At 33.6% G+C, this 20,743-nt stretch overlaps 1 protein-coding gene across 1 annotated transcript in view; it reads right to left on the bottom strand.

Annotated features, from left to right (window-relative positions):
- Positions 1 to 20,743, bottom strand: part of PREX2 (phosphatidylinositol-3,4,5-trisphosphate dependent Rac exchange factor 2) — a 411,213-nt gene that overhangs the window by 124,293 nt on the left and 266,177 nt on the right. The window contains 1 exon segment of the mRNA XM_031946290.1: positions 14,773 to 14,990. Within this exon segment, the coding sequence (XP_031802150.1) occupies positions 14,773 to 14,990 (218 nt within the window).

Here is a 20,743-nt window from a genome sequence, read left to right on the forward strand (position 1 = left end):
CCAAATTTCTTCTATGACATAAATATGGTACTAATACCAAAACCAGTACTGTTACTTAAAGCAGAAGAGCCAAAACAGAGAAATTACAGAGCAATATTTCTAAAGAATAGTGATGCAAACATTTTAAATAAAATATTAGCAGAGAAATTACAGCAACCTATCAGCAGGATAATACACTATGACCAAGTAGGATTTATAACAGGAATGAAGGGCTGGTTCAATATCAGAAAAACTATTACCATCATTGACTATATCAATAACAAAATCAACAGAAATCATATAATAATTTCGGTAGATGTTCAAAAAGCTTTGAGAAAATACAACACCCATTCCCATTAAAAACCATAGAGAGCACAGGGATAAAGGGAGCTTTCCTTAAAATAATAAGCAATATCATCTGAAAAGAACAGTAAGCATTATTTATAATGGAGAGATGCTGAACTCATTACTAACAAAATCAGGGTTGAAACAAGGATGCCTGTTATCACTACAATGATTCAACGTTGTACTAGAAATGTTGGCTGTAGTAATAAGAAAGGTAAAATAATTTTTTAAAGGAATTGGGATAGGCAATGAGAAAATAAAACTATTACTCTTTGCAGTTGATATAAATAAGAAATCCTAGAAAATCATTCAAAAATCTACTTGAAATAATTCACAGCTTTAACAAAGTTGCAGAATATAAGATAAATCCACACAAATCATCAGCATTTCCATATATTACTGACAGACTATCAGCAAGAAATAGAAAGAGAAATTTTATTTAAAATTACTGTAGACAAAATAAAATACTTAAAACTACCTGCCAAGACAAACCCAAGAATTATATGAACATAATTACAAAATACTTCTCTCATAAGTAAAATCAGATCCAAACAATTAGAAAAATCATAAAATGACAATTCTGTATAAATTGATCTACTTGTTGTATACCATACCAATCAAACTGCCAAAAATTATTTTATAGAGCTAGAAGAAATAATAAAATTCATCTGGAAAAACAAAAGGTCAAGAATATCAAGGAAATTAAAGAAAAAATACAAAGGATGGTGAAATAGTAGTACTACACCTACTTCTATATTATAAAGCAGCAGTCAACAAAATCATGTGGTATTGGGTAAGAAATGGAAACACAACACAATAATTAAGGCCTATAGTAATCTAGTATTTGATAAACCCCCAAACTCCAGCTTTTGGAATGAGGACTCACTATTTGACAAAAATTGCTTGGAAAACTGGAAAATAATATGTCAGAAACTTGCCATAGACCTACATCTTACATCCCATAGCAAAATAAAATCAAAATGAAATATGATTGGGATATAAAGGATGATACCACAAAACAAATTAGAACAACAAGGGATAATTTACTAATCAGATCTTTGGAGAAAGAAGGAATTTATGACCAAAGAAAAACTGGAGAACATAATAAAAGGCAAAATGGACAACTTTGATTATATTAAAGTGTTTTTGCACAAAACCAATGAGATTAAAAAGGAAGTACTAATGTGGAAAAACATCTTTACAGTTAGTGTTTCTGAAAAAAAAGATCTCATTTCTAAAATATATAAAGAACAGTGTCAAATTTACAAGAATAAAAGTCATTCCCCAATTGATAAATGGTCAAAGGATATGAACAGACAATTTTCAGAAGACAAAATTAAAGCCATTAATAGTCACATGAAAATTCTCTAAATTACTATTGATTAGAGAAATGCAAATTAAAATAACTCTGAGGTACCACTTACACTTCTCAGATTGCCTAAAATGACAGGAAAGGGTAATAATAAATGTTGGAGGGGATGTGAGAAAATTGGCATATTAATGCATTGTTGGGGGATGTTGGAATCTTTTATAAAGTGTTAAGACATTTCTTTACAAAGTGTGAAGACATTGGAGTTGATTTGATCTGATTTTGGGCCAGAACTTGAAAAAAGGTATTAGATTTGCAAAAGAATTATATGGGGACTAGACAAAGATGCTCCTTTAGAGGAGATCATAAGACGCTGTGCCACAGTGGGCACAAATGCTTATTATACCCAAACTATGATGAACATGGAAAGACAGGGTCCTTCTTGGCAACGGAATTCTAGAGAAACTCATTGATATTTTCAGTGTGGAAAAGATGGACATTTGAGAGTCAATGTAGATATGGAGATAGAATGAGAAGACAGGGTGAGAGAAAACCCAAAACCCCATGTCCAAAATGCAATCAAGGCTTTCACTGGGCCTCTGAATGTAGATTGACTCAGAGAAGTGAAAGGCAAGGCCGAGCTCCTAAAGTACCAATCAAAGGACAAGTGGGGCATGATAGCAGCTGAGGTTACACCCAGAGAGTCTTTAGAAATTCAGGACTCTTATGTCATCAACCAACAGAAAAGCAATCAGGATTACAGTTGGAGAGAATACAGATTTTTTCACCCAATGGAGCAGTATTCAGTGCAAACAGCACCAATATAATTACCAGATGATAAAGAGAAAGACCTCAAAACAAAGGAGAAGATTTGACACTGAAGGAGCATGACTGATAATGAGACTGTTAAAATAACTTTAAAATCTTCATAAATCATTGGATTTCTAACACAAGAAGAGACTGTTTCAAGTTCTTCAAAACGAAGAAGATTCAAGAAACATCTGATACTGAAAGAGCATGGATGATAATGAGACTGTTAAAATAACTTTAAAATCTATTATTGGATTCTTGGCACATTAATGGACAATGGATTTCTTTGGGACTATTTCTAGGACTTATGGACAATTGTACAAATTCTCATGTTGATTCATGTTATTTGTTACATTGCTACTAGACTGTGTTATATTGATGGACAATGGGTTCCTTTTGGACTATTTTTAGAACTTATGGACATGTATAATGTTGTATATGAAAAATTGTTTACCTCAAAGCTTACAGGAATCATTGGATTCCTGGCACATGAACTAATGGACAATGTTTTAATGTGTAAATTTTCCTGTTAATTCATGTTGTTTGTTACACTACTACTAGCCTGTGTTATATTGCTATGTGCTTATGTAACTATGTGTAATGCCTCCCATATTGATGGATTTATGTACACCTTGTTTCAAGTGAGCCCCTTTAGAAACCTCCTAATCTGATTTGATTTTCTATTTCCTTTGATATTTTCATCTCCCTTCCTGAGATATCAGGGAAGGTGTGATCACCTTTTTGGAGTTCTCACCTCCTTAAGAAGTCAAGGAGGTTATGACCACCTATGTTCTAAATCAAAAGAAAAGGGGAGATGTTGGAATCTTTTACAAAGTGTTAAGACATTTCTTTACAAAGTGTGAAGACATTGGAGTTGATTTGATCTGATTTTGGGCCAGAACTTGAAACGAGGTATTAGGTGGAACTGATGGAAACAATGCTTGTGTTCACACCTTTAGAGAGCTCATAAAAGTACTCAATGGAGTTCACACATGTAGGGCTTAGTCTGAATTCACACCTCTCTTAGGACCAGAGAGTACTCTGGGAGATAACCCAGAATCCCTCTCCCTCCAGAAGGCGGAGTTAACCTTTGGGAGATCACAAAAATGAAGGAAGCTCTTGGAGCTAGAAGAATTTCTCCGGAACATCAACAGGGCTCTGAGACAGAACACTCTGGAAGAAAAGACTACTCAATCCACAGACTGGAGATTGAGAAGCCACGAGTCGGAGCTGGCTGGAGGCTGAAGAAAGCAGAGGCAGAAACCAAGGACAAAACTACAAGATCTCTTGGAGCCAGGCAGAGAGATAGGCATCAACTAACCGGGCTAATTTGTAAGGAGCAATAAACATTTGCATTTTTAGCAGCTGGCTGAGATTTAAGAGTAATTATTTATTTCAACTGAGACTAAAGCTGCCTTCCAAGGAAAACCATCACAGGGGGAGTTGTGAATTGAGCCAACCATTCTGGAGAGCAATCTGGAAATGTATCCAAAGGGCTATAAAACTGGGCATATCCTTTGACCCAGCAGTGTCATTACTGAGTCTGTTTCCCAAGGAAATTATAAAGGAGGGGAAAGTACCCACATGCGCAAAAATCTTTGTAGCAGCTCTTTTTGTGTTAGCAAAAATTGGAAAATGAGTAGCAGCTCATCAGTTGGTGAATGGCTCAATAAGCTGTGGTATATGAAGGTAATGGAATATTATTGTTGTATAAAAAATGATTAACAAGCTGATTTTAGAAAGACCTGGAAAAATTTACATGAACTGATGCTGAGTAAAACAAGCAGAACCAGAAATACATTGTACACAATAACAACAAGAATGTGCAATGACCAGCTGGGACAGACTTGGTTCTTCTCAGTGGTTCAGCGATCCAAAGAAATCCCAGTATACTTTGGACAGAAAATGCCATCTGCATCCAGAAAAAGAACTTTGGAAACTGAATGTAAATCAACACATGCTATGCTCACTTCTTTTTTCTGTGTTTTTTTTTTAATCTCTCCCATGTTTGTCCTTTTTGCTCTGGTTTTTCTTTCCCAACAAGATTCATAAAACAATGTGTATTATAAATTAATAAATTTATGAGAAAAATATTTAATGAATATTGGTCATTCTGTTTCCAAGTGGTAGCTTTAAAAAGCAATTTATGCCCTAGTCAACTTTTTTTTTCATTGTGACAGTTTCTGATTTAAAAGATTAATTAGAATAGAAACTATGGAGCTTTTACAAGTGATTATTCTTCATCAGGACGAGAATATTAACTTTGAGTCTTCCTCAGTTTATAATATTCACCTACAGAAAATACCAGCTCTGAGCTGTAATGGCATTTTGAAATGATCTAATTCAACCTACTTGTTTAATTGTAGTGGTTTATAGTTTATACATCATTGACCTTACAGTAGTTCTGACCCCAATGACCAACAGATGTTTTGATCCATCCATCAGCTGAACACTATCCTATATGTTGTCTCCTCTCAAGAGAAAGGTACTTTTAGAGTTTAAAAACTCTCTTGTTGGGTGCAGGTTATCTCTTCCAAAAGAATGTAAGAAGGTAAACTCCTTGGGGGCAAGAGCTGGATTATGTATTCTCCGGGGTGTGGTCTGAGATTTGAAAAGAATCTTTTGTTCTTTGCCTCTATCCCTCTGTTATCTTCCTTGTTCTAGAATGTGAATTCCTTGCAGGCAGGGACTATAACTTCAGTAACATCCAAATAAAGAGGAATCAGGGGAGGGACTTGTGCTTCAGGATAGAAAATAAAATGATGCCTTGAGTTTCAAAGATGTGTCTACTAATGTAAGCGCACATTCTTGCAAGAATGAAAAATAAATCTTTCTAGCATCCCCCTCCAAAAAAATAAGGATTCTGTTTTTCATTTTGCATTCCTAGTACTTGGTAAGTGCTTAATAAAAAGTTGCACTCTCTAACTTAAACGGAGCTATATGGAGTGACAGAGATCTGAAGTCAGAAAGAAGGCTTTTAAATCATAAACTTGCTATTTATTGTGACACCCTAAGCAAATCACTTGACCTCTCTGAATTTCTTTTTCTTCATCTATAAAACAAAAGGTTGGTCCAGATTACATTTAAGATCCTTTCCAATCAATACATCCTGGTAACCTAGGCTATAATAATTGAATTCTCATTCTTAGGGGTCAAATAAGAAAATGTCCTTTTTATTGGAATGAATACTGAGCAATCAAAGAAATTAAAAGTTCATCCATAAAATTTGAACCCATTTCATTGACAGGCAATATACCCCTGTCTTATTTCTTGTTTTGTTTTTTTTTAATGGATATGTAGCTGTGAAAACATAAAACAAGATGTGCCACTAGCTGAATTTCTCTATAAAAATATAATGAATATTGCTTGTGACAGGATAAAAAGTAACATAAACATTAATTCTGAATGAGGGAGATGCCCTTTCTCATGAGATCATAGTAACATTACTTTTTTGTTTTTACCTTGAGAAATCTCCTTCATATATTTGAATCAGTGGTCTTTGTCCTACACAGTTTATGGGGGCTTGTCCAGGATTGCATGACCTGGTAAATGGGTAAGTCTCGAGCTTTAAGCAGCCTGTTAATTTCCAAGACCTTCCTTGCTCTTCAAGGTAAAGTGACCCAAAGGGGAGAAATTCAAGGGAAAACATAAGCCAGTAAATCCATGGCAAATCCCAAGTAGAAGAGATTGATGGCAGTCAATCAGGCAACTTTTATGCATAGGACATCAAAGGGTAAGTGACCTGTGAGACCCTTGAATCAACTCTTGAGTTGAGGGTTATCTATAGAGGTCACATGTTTTTATCTCTTAATTAGATGAAATATACTTAAGTTACTATGTTGCTTGCTAAATAGAATATTGGGTAATTTGTAAAAAATTGTATGAGCTGTGTTTTAACATTCTGTCAGCCCAGCTAGATATGTGACATAATTTTTGTGAAATTTGATCCAAAGCTATTTAGAATATTAATCTTAAGATTTATCTTGCTTTCTTCCTTTAACAAAGAAGTAAAAGCAAGAAAATCTGATGCACAGGAATATGTGTAATTGCAGAAAAAATTGTATCTAAAAGAACATGTCTGAAGATAAATAGGAAAGTATAGAGGGGGTGTCTCCCAGAGTGAGAGGGAGCCTTGCTCTAGAATATTTAGGTTAGGTTTTAATGAAATGACACCAGTGGGGAAACAGATAGAGGAGGATGGATAGAAGTTTTCTTCTGAACTCTACCACTTTTAAGAGGGGTTAGTGGAATAACATTGGAACAAATTGTACCTAAATATGGAGTAGAGATTATTGATTCTATAAAAGGGACATAGTTTACTTTTAAGGTTTTATAAGGAATAATGGGGAAGAATTGCAAATTGAGTGGCAATTCCATCTGCTCTCATCCAGGAAAATGTAAAGAATGAATCATATTCTTAAGAAACTGATTACTAAATTGATGTTGGGGACTAAATTGCCTTGGACCAAATGTTTGCTTATTCCTTTGTTAAAGAATTAGAATGGTTCCCAGAAGTGACCTGGGACTTTTCTCATATGAGATTGGTTTGGTTTAGATTTGATTTAGAAAGAGAAAACCCTCTTTCGAAACAAAGGATTTAGTTTTTTAAGGAATTATGTACTGCCAGAGTCCTCATCCCTTTTTAACCTTTAGGAAACAAGGATTGCTGACCCAGACAACACCTTTACCAAATGTTATAAATGCAGAGGCTGAAGAACACCAGACTTACAGGACCTATGGAGGAACTCAAGAATGTACCATTAAGGGCAATTTATCATCTCTAAAATTGACTCTGCAATTAGGAATGTTTTGGTGGGAAATGGGAATGTTTGTGCTTAGAAGAATTTAACAATAATGGTGTTGTACATATTACTTATATTCTCCCCCCCCCCAAAAAGGGGACTCCTCAATTGGAGGAAGTGGAATTAACATTTTTTTAAAGAATGAAGAAATTATTAATATTAATTCTGATAAGGTTCTTTTATGTAAAATTGGGATATTCTATATTCTATATGAGTTTTAATTGGTTGTATGGAGTCATCTTAAAGTTGCATTCATTGTTTAAAGGGATTCTGAGAATAAGTTTTTGCCTTTGTCTCTTTAAACATATTTCTGTTATAGACAATTTGCAATTTAGAATTTTTCTATGTATTGAGCATTTTAAAGACAAAATGATTTGCATAATGTTGAACTTAAAACCATCTACTTAGATATGAAAGATAAGATGTGAATCTTCTAGGATGAATCTCTTACTGTTATCAATGTAAAGTCATAGTCAATACCTATTTAGGTTATGTGATTCTTGAGGGCTAAATTCACCTGAAGTTTTGATTCATGAGATTTGCTATTGGAGATAAAATCTCTTAGAACTGTAGCTGATATAATCTGGAGTTTTAAATTCAGGTATGACTATGATGCATCATCAAGCCAGTGATCCACCATCTGAAAGAAATATTCCACAAGCTACTCAGAAGAATGTGATCCTGAATCATTTAATAGGTGGAAGTTAGTATCTGGGCAAGAGTTTGAGGACCTTGGCCTCTGCTTAAGGTGGAATCCTTCTGACTCAGTTTCCCAGTAGTGTTCTTTTGAATAAGAAGCCACCTAATTATTCCTGGATCTGGCTTAAGGTGGAATTGTTATCACGTATATGCTCTCAGGCCAAGGCCTGAAGGACCTGTTTTGATGTTATTATAATTACGTCCCTTTTTTTTTCTCTAATGGCAAGTTTTTATAATCAGAGCAAATGGTCAGTAGAAGCTATGAGCACAATTCAAAACAAAAATGTGGTATTATATCCTAAAGTAGTTAAGTGAGTATTTGGCCTAGTCAGTTTATTGCGAGGTACATGTGTTTGTCTATTTATTTTAGAATTTCTGTTGTGGTAGGCATCTTTATTTGTGAATGGTTATCTACTCAAATTATGGGGGACATAACTGATTGGGATAATAGGTGGCCCAGCTACCTGAGCCCAAGAAGAAAACTCCAGTTAATAAGAAGGAGATGTCTGTGGAAGGCTATACTCATAATACTTGGTGAGCCCTCCTATTCCCAATCTATACTATCCAAGATGATTAGAATGAAGGGCAAGGAAAAGAGGAAACTGTCTGGGTGATTTCATAGTTGATATTCCCATGAGAAAAAACCATGTTTTCAGAAAAAAAATTTGAGCCTTGGTAAAATATATAACCAAACACATCAGAAAATTAGTACATGTAATGATTCAAACTTGGAACTCCCCTTTTAACACCTCTTGGTAGTCTTGGTTTGGAGGAATTTGTTGGAGACAGACTTTATGATTTCTCCTTAGTGGAGTTATATCTGCCCTGTATGATGCAACTTATTACCAATGTGGTTCAGAAAACTCGGTCCAAAATCATTAAGATAGAAGGTACCATCATGGGATTAGTGTGATTGATGATGGATTAGCATGATTGATGGTGCTCAAGAGACAAGGGAACCAGAGCCTGGGAGGATAGGTCAGACCTCTTCAGACCATAAAATGAAGTCAATCAGGAAGTTGAAGAAATGTATAAATTTTGATGTGAGAAGCTTTCAACTGATGAAAGAGAGGGAGAATTGAATGAAGTGTACTGTGAAAGCTGTCTCACAAGATGAAGACAATATTGTAAAAACTGAGTGAAGGTCAGTTGTGTCCAAGGGCCAGATTTCTTTCTCTAAAGATCACATGGTTTACAAGATGTGGGACTTTTTCTTTGTGAGACTAAGTTGGGACTTGGCACTGAAACTCCTATAAAAGGTAATTTGGTAATCCTAAAAATGTGGTTGGGTTGAAAGTTTTTCCTCATTTATGACTTAGAATGTGAGGTCATTTGTCTTGACTATTCAGGGCAAAAACCCAGTCTATAGGGAGTATTAGTCTAGGCCCCTATATAATTCTTGTCTTTTAACTGGCTCGTCTTTCTTTATTTGAGTACTTGGTGGGAGGGAGACACTATTTCTCACAAGATCATAATAAAATTCCTTTCCGCTTTTACATTGAGAAATCACCTTAATTTATTTGAGCCTGTGGTCTGTCCCACACAATTCCATAGCATGTTAGCAAAAACTGATCCAAAATAGGGGGAAATGCTATTTTAATTTCTGCAAGTTAACTTTTATGTACTAACATTGTACATACTTTCCAGCACTTGGTTGCATTGCTTCCACTCCTAAAGAGAAAACTTATTTTAAATATGAAGATGAACCTATGATCTTGATATGTTCAAAACTAAGCACAGTATCTTTCTATAGAAAAAAAATTAACCAAAAAATTAGTTTTGTTCTTGTTCTTATATTTCAATTGCTTTTACTCATGTCTGACTCTTCATGGCTCCATTGCGGGGGGGGGCATGGCAAAGATATTGGAGTGTTTTGCCATTTCCTTCTCCAGCTCATTTGACAGATGAGGAAACTGAAGCAAATAAGATGAAGTGATTTGTTTTAGTTACACAGCTAATAAGTGTCTGTGGTCAAATTTGAATTCAGAAAGATGATTCTTTCTGACTCCAAGCTTGGCACTATCCATTTTGCAACCAACCTATCCAAAAAGTAGATATTAAAAGTCTTTTTTTTGTCACAAGCCCTATATTATACACTTGGAAATAAAAAGATGAAAAATAAAAACATATGCTAGAGCAATTTACATTTTTAACACTTTACCTTTTTTTTTTTCAACCAGTTTTTGCATTTATCAAGTTACTATTTGGAGAATAGTGCATGTTTTTCTTCATACCCCCAAAGAGAATAAAGGAAAAAAGGAAAGAAGGAAGAAATGGAGGAAGGAAGGAAGGAAAAGAAAGGAAGGAGAGGAGAAAGGAAATGTGAGGAGAGGAGAAAGGGGGAGAGAGGAGAGGGGAGGAAGGGAGGAAGAAAGAAGTCAGGAGAGGAAAAAGGGGAAGGGAGAAAGGAAAGAAAAGAGAAAGGGAGGGAAGGGAGGAAGGAAGGAAACTTTCTCTCATATAAGTATAGTCAAGCAAAACAAATTTCCATGTTACCTATGTTCAGAATACATTTCTGATTCTGCATATTAGTCCATTATCTCTCTGCAATGAAGTATACAGAATTCTTTTTCATCTCCCCCCTCAACTACCTCATCAGCTACTCCTTGGATTCAACTCCACAATCATTATACCCTGACCCTACCATGTGTCACTTCAAATTCATCACTAGAAAATTCATTAAAAATCATTAAGGAGACCAAATCACTTTGACCAGTACCCCGTGCCTCTCTGATTGTAATATTAAAAAGGACAGAGCAAAAATTCTTCTCAAAGCTTCTACATAAAGAGGGCTAAAAAGCCTAGTGAACTGTCCATTTCCCATGAGCTGCACTTTTTAGAGTCAAATCCATCATCATCATGACTCTATGCTGAATACCTTCTCCCCTCACCCTCTACCCCAAACACTTTTTAGTTTGCATTTGTACCTTGTGTTCATTTACTAGATGATAAGCTTCTTGAGGGCAGAGATACTTTTTTTTTTCTTATTTATGTACCCAGTGCTTATTACAATAACCGTCACATAGTAGGTGTTTAATAAATGTGATTTGAACTGTTTGGTATGGTATAGAATGGTATATATTATTTGTTATCATGTTTTTGGAATTGTATTATATTATGCTGCTTCTGCTGACTTTGCTCTTCATTAGTTCATACAAGTTTACCCAGGCATTTCTGAAACTTTCTTCATTCTTATAACACAATGGTATCAAATTAATGTATTTCCACAATTAATGGTTACCTCCTTGATTCCCAGTTCTTTACAACCTCAAAAAGATCAAAGAAGATAAAAAGACACTATATGTGCAAAATAATTTTAACATCTACCAAAATCTTACCTCTACAATTTCTTGTTTTTGATTAATGACATCATCATTTTTCCTGACACCCATGCCAAAAGCTTTAGTAGCAGCAATTCCTCAATTATCTTTTCTGTTTGATTCCTCCAAATAAAGAGGCATCAGCATTTTGTTTTAATTGCCTGGTGCTACCCGTCCCACATCAGCAATATTTCTAAAAATGTAATCCCTTTTCTCTATTCCTTCCCTCATCACTATCATGCAAAATTATTTCCCCTAACTAGTCTCTTTACCTCCAGTCTCTTTTTCATGGCAGCCAGATTTATCATCTTAATTCAGTTCTAATCACTTCACTCCACTTTTCAGAATAATACAAAATAATAATAAAAAAGAAGCCTAAATTCCAAAGCATGGAATTCCCCCTGAAAGCTTCAAAATAATGTTTCAAGTTTGTTTTCTGGTCATGTTATACTATTCCACTCCATACACTCCATACTCTGTTAATATTGCGCTGCTCACTATTTCAGAAATAAATCCTATTTTCTTGTACCTCCTTGATTTTGCTATGATATGCCTTATGTTGAAAAACATTCCCCTCATTCCCACTTTTTCCAGTTTAAATGCATCAAATACATCAAATGCCTCTTCCACAAAACTATCATAGATTTTTCTTAGATAAAAATGGTTGTATTTCCTCAGACCATTTCTAGAACTATTTCCATTTATTTTATATACCTAGAAACTAGGGAATTTAATTTGTTTAAGAGTTATTTGTAAATATGAATTATTCTTCTATTATATGATGAGTTCTTAACCACAGAAAGACTGTACACAATCTATCAACTTAGGTGGGAAAAAAATTACGTCTTTAATTCAATACATAGTAATTATTTCTTTTCTCTCATGTATTCTATGCATTTAAAACATTATTCTGAATTCATAGGCATCATTAGACCATGACCCACACACACACAAATTAAGAACTTGAACTAAGAATAATCTTGAGAGAAGAGCCTACATTTTATTTATTTTGATGTTTCCCTTAGCATCTAGCACAGCATCTGACAAATCATACATTCAAAAGCATTTTACTGAATTGGACTGAATTAAATAAAATGAATTTCACACAATCCCCAGAACACAATCAGTCAAGGGCTAAGTAATAGCCCTTCCATAAGTTGCCAATGAATTCATCACCAAATGGCCAGCCTACTGTTGAGAAGTTTTCCTTAGCAAGGATTATCCTTGAAATGTCCCACTTTGAGGACTACTTGAAGTCGTTCCAGCATGGTAGAAATGCCAAATCTTATGCTTACCTAGCATAGCTCTTTGTGAACTCATGTTTACCTTCACATCATGAAGAGGTATTGAACAGGACTTTATGAAGGATATACATCCCATCTACAACAAGAGAGAGCTTGTTTGATTACTCCCTAATTATAAGTATCAAGTCAGGCATAAAATAGGGAGACATACACAACAAAGTTGCTTGCTATTGTTGCGAAGGACACAACACAAAGAAGACTCCAAATTGAAAAGACCTTCCCTGTAGCACATAAAGTCCAACATTATATATGATACTATGCTAATTATACTGTCTCATCATACTTTTAACAATGAGGAACTCTTAGTTACGAAGTCATCCATGCCATTTTCAGACAACTCAACCTATAAAAAGTCAGGGATTGCTTTGATTTTTGTTTTCTCTTAGACTGAACTTCCAATTTTTGATTGTTTGTCTTTTTGTGTATGTCAGAAAGCTCTTTGATATATTGGTGAAACCTATGGACCCCTTCTAAGAATTAAATACATAAAATAAAATGCCTATAACTATAAAATAAATCAATTACCATGAAATAAAATGCATTTTTAATGTTCATAGATTTCAAGTTAAACTCCACTACTGAAGTCAACTAAACAGTACTGAAGATAAATGCCATGAAAAACGTACTGGGTTCAGAGTTAGAAGACCTCGATTCAAATCCTAAGTCCTATCATTTGCAATCTGTATGCCCCTGGACATGTAATTTAATTTCTCTCAACTTTAAGTGTCTATATCTGCAAAAGAGCATCAGATTAAATAATCTCCAAAGGCTTTTCCTATGAGCCAATTATTTTGAGGATTTTTCATAAAGGCCAATCATCTACTCACAATAAACTTCTGGATATTAGAGATTATTAAGTATCAATTAATTAATTAAGCATTAAGTATTATTAGATGCAGCTAAGATATCATTATATCTGTAGCTTCTGAGCAGTGACTCAAGCATTTTTTTGATGTGTGTGTCTATGTGTATATGTGTTTGTGTATAGGATGTTCAGAGGATGACTTCAAATGTAAAGTTGATTATAAAATTAAATTCTCCAGAAATCAAGATAGAAAAAGCTTTATGAAATGTGATAAATCAAAATGAATTAGTTAATTAATAATTTTTCAGTTACTGCACTACCAGAACCATGGAAAAACATCTGTTGTAAGATTTAGAATTTGCTCTAGAAATATTTCCTAAATATTTTATCATATTTGTTTTATATCCATTATATGAAAAAATGCATAAACAAAATGTATTTTATTGTTGTGATGGGAACATTCAAATTTTAAGAGGACAAAAGAGAACTACACTATTCTAAACAGATTGTCAAACTTTACAGCCATGAACACTGTCATAGGTTGTCTATCAAACATAAGGTCCAAAATACAAGTCATAGTGAGGGCTTTGATTTTATTACAAGCTTCTCTTCTGTTCCAGAAGATAAGTAAGAAATAACAGCAGAAACAGCTTTTCTTCTCTGATGATTTTTTCTAGTCATTGCTGAGACATACATATCAATTAACAAATGGAAGGACTTGAACTGAAGTGTCAGGAAAGAATCTGTGTATTAAGTACACTTAAAGTAACAAAACAATTTTGTCAGGGAAGTGCAGTATAATAGGTATAGATAATAGTCAAAAAATGGGAAATGTTTCCAAGGCTTTCAGTAACAAGTACTGTGACAATTGAAAAATCATTTGACCTCTCCGGCATTCATGTTTCTTAGAAGTACAGAATTTTAGAGGAAGGCAACTCTACATGAATCCTCTAATATAATCATCTCAATATACAGGTTAGGAGAATGAGACTGGAGATGTTAAATGATCAATTTGTTAAAGGTGGAAGTATTAATAGATGCAGCTAAGATGTTATCCACTGATAAAGTTTTGTGAGCCTATGATTATCATTATTACTAAAATAATTTCAAATAATTCATTTGTGAGTATGCCATATTTTCTTACTAGGCTATAAGTTCTATAAGATCAGACAATTTGCTGAAACAATCTAATTTAAAGTTTATCTTCCCTAAAGTCAAGTATTATGCTTTGCACATAGTAGGTGTTTAATGTAAACCTGATTAGTAGAACCAGCAGCTAATATGCTAAAAGAATGAAATAATGAAGGATGCATAAATATTCCTAATAACATGAATAACACATATATTACAACCCACCAAAATTTTTAGGGAAAGAAATAGAATTTTAATGGTGACTTACCAAATTGGGTGAGAGTAGTGACTGAAAGTGAAAAAGAACTCCTGCATTGGCAATCTGTTCCAGCCACCGTCTACTTGCTTCCCAAGTCTCCATCTCATTCTCTTTGCTATTGTCAAACATCTGATTTAAGGCAGCCATTAGTTGCTCAGAAAAAGAACAGACTGTGGCTACTAGACTTTGGCAGAAAACCATGTCTCTTCGGAGCTGTATCTCACTGTCTGTGATCCAAAAACATATAACAAACAACTTTGAAAGAGACCACAGATTGAAGATTTGACCTAATTAAGCACTTACATTCACAATTTGTTCTTAGTTTTCCTATTCAACAAACAAGATAAAGAAAGGAAAAAAATGTTCATTTTCAACATATTTTATTTTGAAATACTGCCTTTAGCAATGTTATATTATAAAACAATGGAATTAAATGCAATTTTAAGAAATAATTAAACTATATTTGCATGTTATAATTATTTTGTTGCTATTAAATCATTTTTAAAGACAGACCAAGATTTATTTCAGAAACAACAGTTCCCAGAAAATAAGAATTCTAGTTCCAGCTTTGTTTTCTGGTTTTGGGATACTCAATTTGACTGTCTGGATTTCAATTTCATTATTTATAAAATTAGAGAATGTAATTAAATGATCAACAATATCCCTTCTAGCTCTAGCATTCTATGAAATGTTAATCTTCCATAGAACTGCTTTTTTTCCTCTTGTTTAGGATTCTAGAATTTGCTTTTGAGAGCATTTATTTAACCACAGAAATATCAATGTTTAAATTTGCAAATACAAAACAGGACCATAGATGCTAATTTGAGGACTATTTAATAGGGATAATAAGGATTACTGCATAATTAAAGAAGAGGAAATATCTGAGGCATCTAATAATCCTCCTCTCACTTATAATATTTTATAATATTAAATTTTTCAGATTGCATTTGGTAATGTAAAGTTTTCACATTTAAACCAAATTATACTTTTAACAGCACTCTCTTCTTCAGGATAGGAAAAAACGTATATACCTCAACAGAGATCAATTTTCATTAATTAATATCTTCTATTACAATAAGTTTAGAAACTGTAGTAGTGAAAACTTTTATTTGTATTTGAGCCTTACCTATTCCAGGTAAAGGGTTAATTAGTAAGAAGTCCACCCTAGGGCTTCATGTTGTTCCATAGAAAAGATGATCTAAAACATCTGAGCTCTTGACCACAAAAAAAAAAAGTTTTCTATTTACTCAATTACAGAGGAAAATTATCACAAAATCTGAATCGTGGAAAAAACTGTTTGTTTATCTCTGGACAAAATAACAAAGTGAAGATTTGGCCACCAAAGTGGGTTTGTTGTTGTTGTTTGTTTGTTTTTTAATGCCAGGGTTCACATACTCTTTTGCCAAGAAAGTACAGGGAGTTGGTTCAAAGTTGCTATAAATTATGCAAATAAATGTGACTCTAAATCAGTGTTGTTCTATTTTATTGATGAAACTATTTAATTTTTAAGTACTGAGATGAAAATGCAAAAATCCATTCTTCTGATTGCTCCCCCCAACTCTCCAGCCAAGGTTCAGTATTTAATTTGGTTAGCAGAAAAGTAAAAAAAAAATCTTACATTTTGTATCCAAGATGTTAAACCTAGTTATCAAATAAATAACTAAAATTTTCCTAATGAATTTTTGTGAACTTTTATTTTATCCTTAAGATTTGATCTTCTCTAAATCTCACTAGAAAATTTAAAAATACTGTTATGTGTAGATTTATTAGCTACTTAAAAAAGTTCTTGGGAAGTTAGATGGAGCACAGGCCCTGAAATCAGGAGGATCTGAGTTCAAATCTGACCCAATACTTAACAACTAATACCTGTGTGATCCTAACCCCCCTTAACCCCACCTGGCTCACCAAAAAAGAAAAAAAGGATAAAAATTCTTGAGTTCTAACCAAGTGGATCTCAACAGCTGTCAGATACAACAATGTTTAGATAGCATCTGCAAATAAACCTCTTTGGTCACATCTTTGAAGCAATAATGTCTAATGTGACCAAGTTTAAAAGTTTGAGGGAATTACTGGAGGAGTATGTCTACCACTAGCTTAATTAATTTAATCATTTTCTTAATTACATGAAAAGTTATGATAATATAGATTGGAGAAACACAAGGTTCATGGTAAGAGAAGCCTTGTTCTTTTCTGAACATGGATAAACATAAAGTCAAAACAGTTGCCATCGCTTAAAAGCGTTTATCTCCAAATTACTACTGAAAGAAAATGTTTTCCTCTTTTTTTTAAAATAGAGGTGAAGTCTTTATCTTTCAGATCTGTTATTCTTTTCTATTTTAACTTAACAAATTAAAAGATCTATTCAAAACTTATCAATCTTTCAGGTGCCATAATTAACGCTTGGTGGAATCTAATGCCTAATTATGCTTACAACTGACTTTTTACCCAGAGTAATATGACCTAAGTGGTTATTTAAACGATGTCTCCATTTCCTTAAACATAGTCCATGCTTAATTAATTTCTACGAGTTTCCCATGACAATGTTCCTCTTTTGAACAGGAGGTAAACTCTCTGACTAAGAACCCTTAAAGGTTCCTACAAGTCCCTGAACATCTAACTGGATGAATTATTACATCATTAATACTGAGCTGTAGACTAATAATTAAAGGTACTACACAGAAAAAAATTTTTTGCCAACCACAGACCAGAACTCTTTCTTTGTACAAATTGACACACAACATTACTCCCTTTCAAAGAAATGTAATGTAGCAGAAATTGCCATCTTATTTATATTTGAAATAATAGCAAAATTTATTGTTCTAATTTCCTGTTGATGAAAAAACAATTTTGAAGGGGGAATTTGCTTAATATCACAGAGTGAGGCGGAAACAGAATGAAGAACAGAAACTAAGTCTTCCATATTCTATAGTAAATTCCAAGGTCTTCCCATAGCTCATTTTCAATTTACAATTATTTACCAGACTTCTGCTTCACAATTAAAAATACAGCAAAAATTATGACATATATTTTCTGCTTCCAATAGTTTTTTTTAAACATAAACTTATTTTATGTGACATTTGTTTCTACAAAAGGACAATATTTCAGGTACACTCAAATTAAATGACTTTTGAACTTATTGAAGATTTGAGATTCACTATAGCATTTAAATACTCCCTAAAACCACTTATTATGGAGACATCTACTCCACATTTTTTTAAATGGCAGCATTTTGTTCATTACTATTGATGTTTTAATAGTTGTGGTGATATAGAAAATACTCCTCTCTTTGTAGCTCTTCTGCAACTTCCCTCCTATACAGGCTAAGAGTTACTCTGCCTACTATTCCCATTTAGCATATAACAAATGGTCCTACTTTATGGAGATTGAAAATTTTTCTTTTAAATTTCAAAGCTTTCATATATCATCAATATCATCTTCTTCACCCAAGCCTCAGGGCTAAAGGTATCCTTATAAATCGCAACACTACACTGACTTATGCACTAAACCTCAAACCCTTTCACATTCTGCAGGATCAAACTCCCTGTCTCAAGCATTGTTAATTTCTCACTGCCAATGACTCTTTTCCTTCCACTTATATGTGGTCATGAATTCATATCTTATAACAACTTCACTTCATCTGTTTCTTTTTTTTTTCTTTTTGAGGTACCTATCATCCTTTTCTCGCTTTTTACTGTCCAACTTCTTAAAAGAGTAATCAACACCTGATGTGAATTCTTCCCTGTTAATTCCTCAATCACTTTCAATGTAGTTTCCATTATTAACCTTTCATTTTGTAAAGTTAACAAAGATATTTTTCCCTTAAAAATTAATGAAAATTGAGAAAGACTAAAACTTTATTGCCCTTGCTCAATACCCAAGCTCAGTGACTTTTCTGAATAGTAATTACACAAGGAAAATGTTTTCTTGTAAGATTTCAATCACCAACAGAAAATATCTCATTAATATCTTTCTTTTCTTTATCCCTCCACACATTATCCCTCTCAATACAATACTGAGATAGAAATATCATTATTGATGTTGATAAGAGAAATTTCTATCTCTTTTAAGAAGCTGGAATAAAGCTGAAAAATAACACAAGTTCAAGAGGTCTTACCAAATTAGCTCTCAATCTGGAGCTCCCAAAGTATATTCACAGATCTATTCACTTTAAATGTTTCCAGCCAAACTCTTCTTTCCCGCAACCCAAATTTTGATGTAAAGATTTTAATTTGCCAGATACAAGCTACTTTTAGCTTAAACAATGAAATTATATATTTCTACTTAGGTCCTGGGTATCAGAAATTCTTCACATGTTTAGAGGAAATATCTTTCCATGTCACCCTATCGTATCCTTGCATTTGGAATAGAGCCTCATTTTCAAAGGATACTATTTCCACATTCTTTTTTTCCTAACCAAACACACTGAAACTACCTTTTCAAAAGTCAGCAATTACCTCCTTATTGCCAAATCAAATGATCTATCTTAGTTGTCAAGCTTATTGACTTTTGGGATATATTTGACACTTATAATCACTCCCTTCTTTCTAGTAACTCACTCATTTGATTTTTTCCCCCCTTAAATATTGCCATCTTCTACAACTTACTCTAACATCTTGATTGCCTCCTTCTCTGGTTCCACTTTTTAATAGAGATAATTTTGATAATAACTAGCTTTTTATGTAGTGCTTTAAGTGTTTAATATATGTTACCTCATTTAACTATTACAATTATCCTGGGAGGTAGATGCTATAATAACTCCATTTAACTAAGACAAGGCAGATAACATGACTTGCCCAGGGATCATGCAGCTATTGAGTCTCTAAGATGGGACTTGAATTTGGGTCTTTCTGACTCCAAACCCTAAACACTATTTACTGCTCCCCCTGGTGATTTTCTCTTAGGCTCTATTATTCCTCCTTCTATCCTTTCTTCTTTCTGCTCTTCTTTCCCTTTTCCTTCCCCCCCCCAGTCTTTCTTCTTTTCTCTTCCCCCTTTTCCTCTCTCTCTTTCCTCTCTTCTCTTCTATCTCTGTCTGTCTCTGTTTCTCTGTTTTTCTGTCACCTAAAAAGATAACTGATTCCCAAAACTTCAATTACCACCATTCCAATGACTCCCAAATCAAATCATAGAACCTTGATAAATAGACCCAAATTTCAATTTGTTTGTTGAATATCACCATATGTTTATTGAATTGCTTGCCATCTAGGGAGGGGCTGGAAGGAAGGAGGAGAAAATCTGGAACCCAAGGCTATGCAAGGGTCAATGTTGTTAAATTATCCATGCATATGTTTTGAAAATAAAAAGCTTTATTTAAAAAAAATTACTATGTGTTCTGATTCCATGTAAACATTACAGAAATTGATAAGTTTTTCTGCAAATCCTTATTTTCTCTCTACTTTTCTTATATCTACAAAAGATACAGCCATTCTTGAAGACATTCATTCTTTTTTTAAATATTTTATTTAAATGTGATAAAATATTTATATATTTAAATATATTTTTTGAAAATCTCGCTTGCATAATATTTCAGAAGAAATGATAATGGATTACAGACATTATCACTTCATAAAATAGCATTTGAAGAGAAACCAAGTCTACAGTGTTTTTTAATAAGAGAGTCACCTATATAAAACTAATATACCTATATGTGACTATTCCAAGGACATTTAACTTTGAACCTAAATTGCTATTAGCTGCCATTTTTCTCTGCCCAGCCAAGGGATTAAAATTTTGATTGGTTTGCAGTTTCTGGGCTCTTTAGGTCTTTTTAATGTGGTGGAAGTCATTCATTCTTGAAACCTTAGTGACATCTTTGATTCTTTATGTCTTTATATCCCACCTATTCAATGAGTTTTTGATTCCTATCTCTTCTATTTCTGATTTTTTTCCTTTCAAACGGTTTCTTCTTCCCTCCCTTCAACCATATTAAACCCACAACCTTAACTCAATACCTTGAATTTGCCCTTGTAGCTTTCTAAGT

The sequence above is a fragment of the Sarcophilus harrisii genome, chromosome 1 (assembly GCF_902635505.1).
Source record: "Sarcophilus harrisii chromosome 1, mSarHar1.11, whole genome shotgun sequence".
Lineage (NCBI taxonomy): Eukaryota > Metazoa > Chordata > Mammalia > Dasyuromorphia > Dasyuridae > Sarcophilus > Sarcophilus harrisii.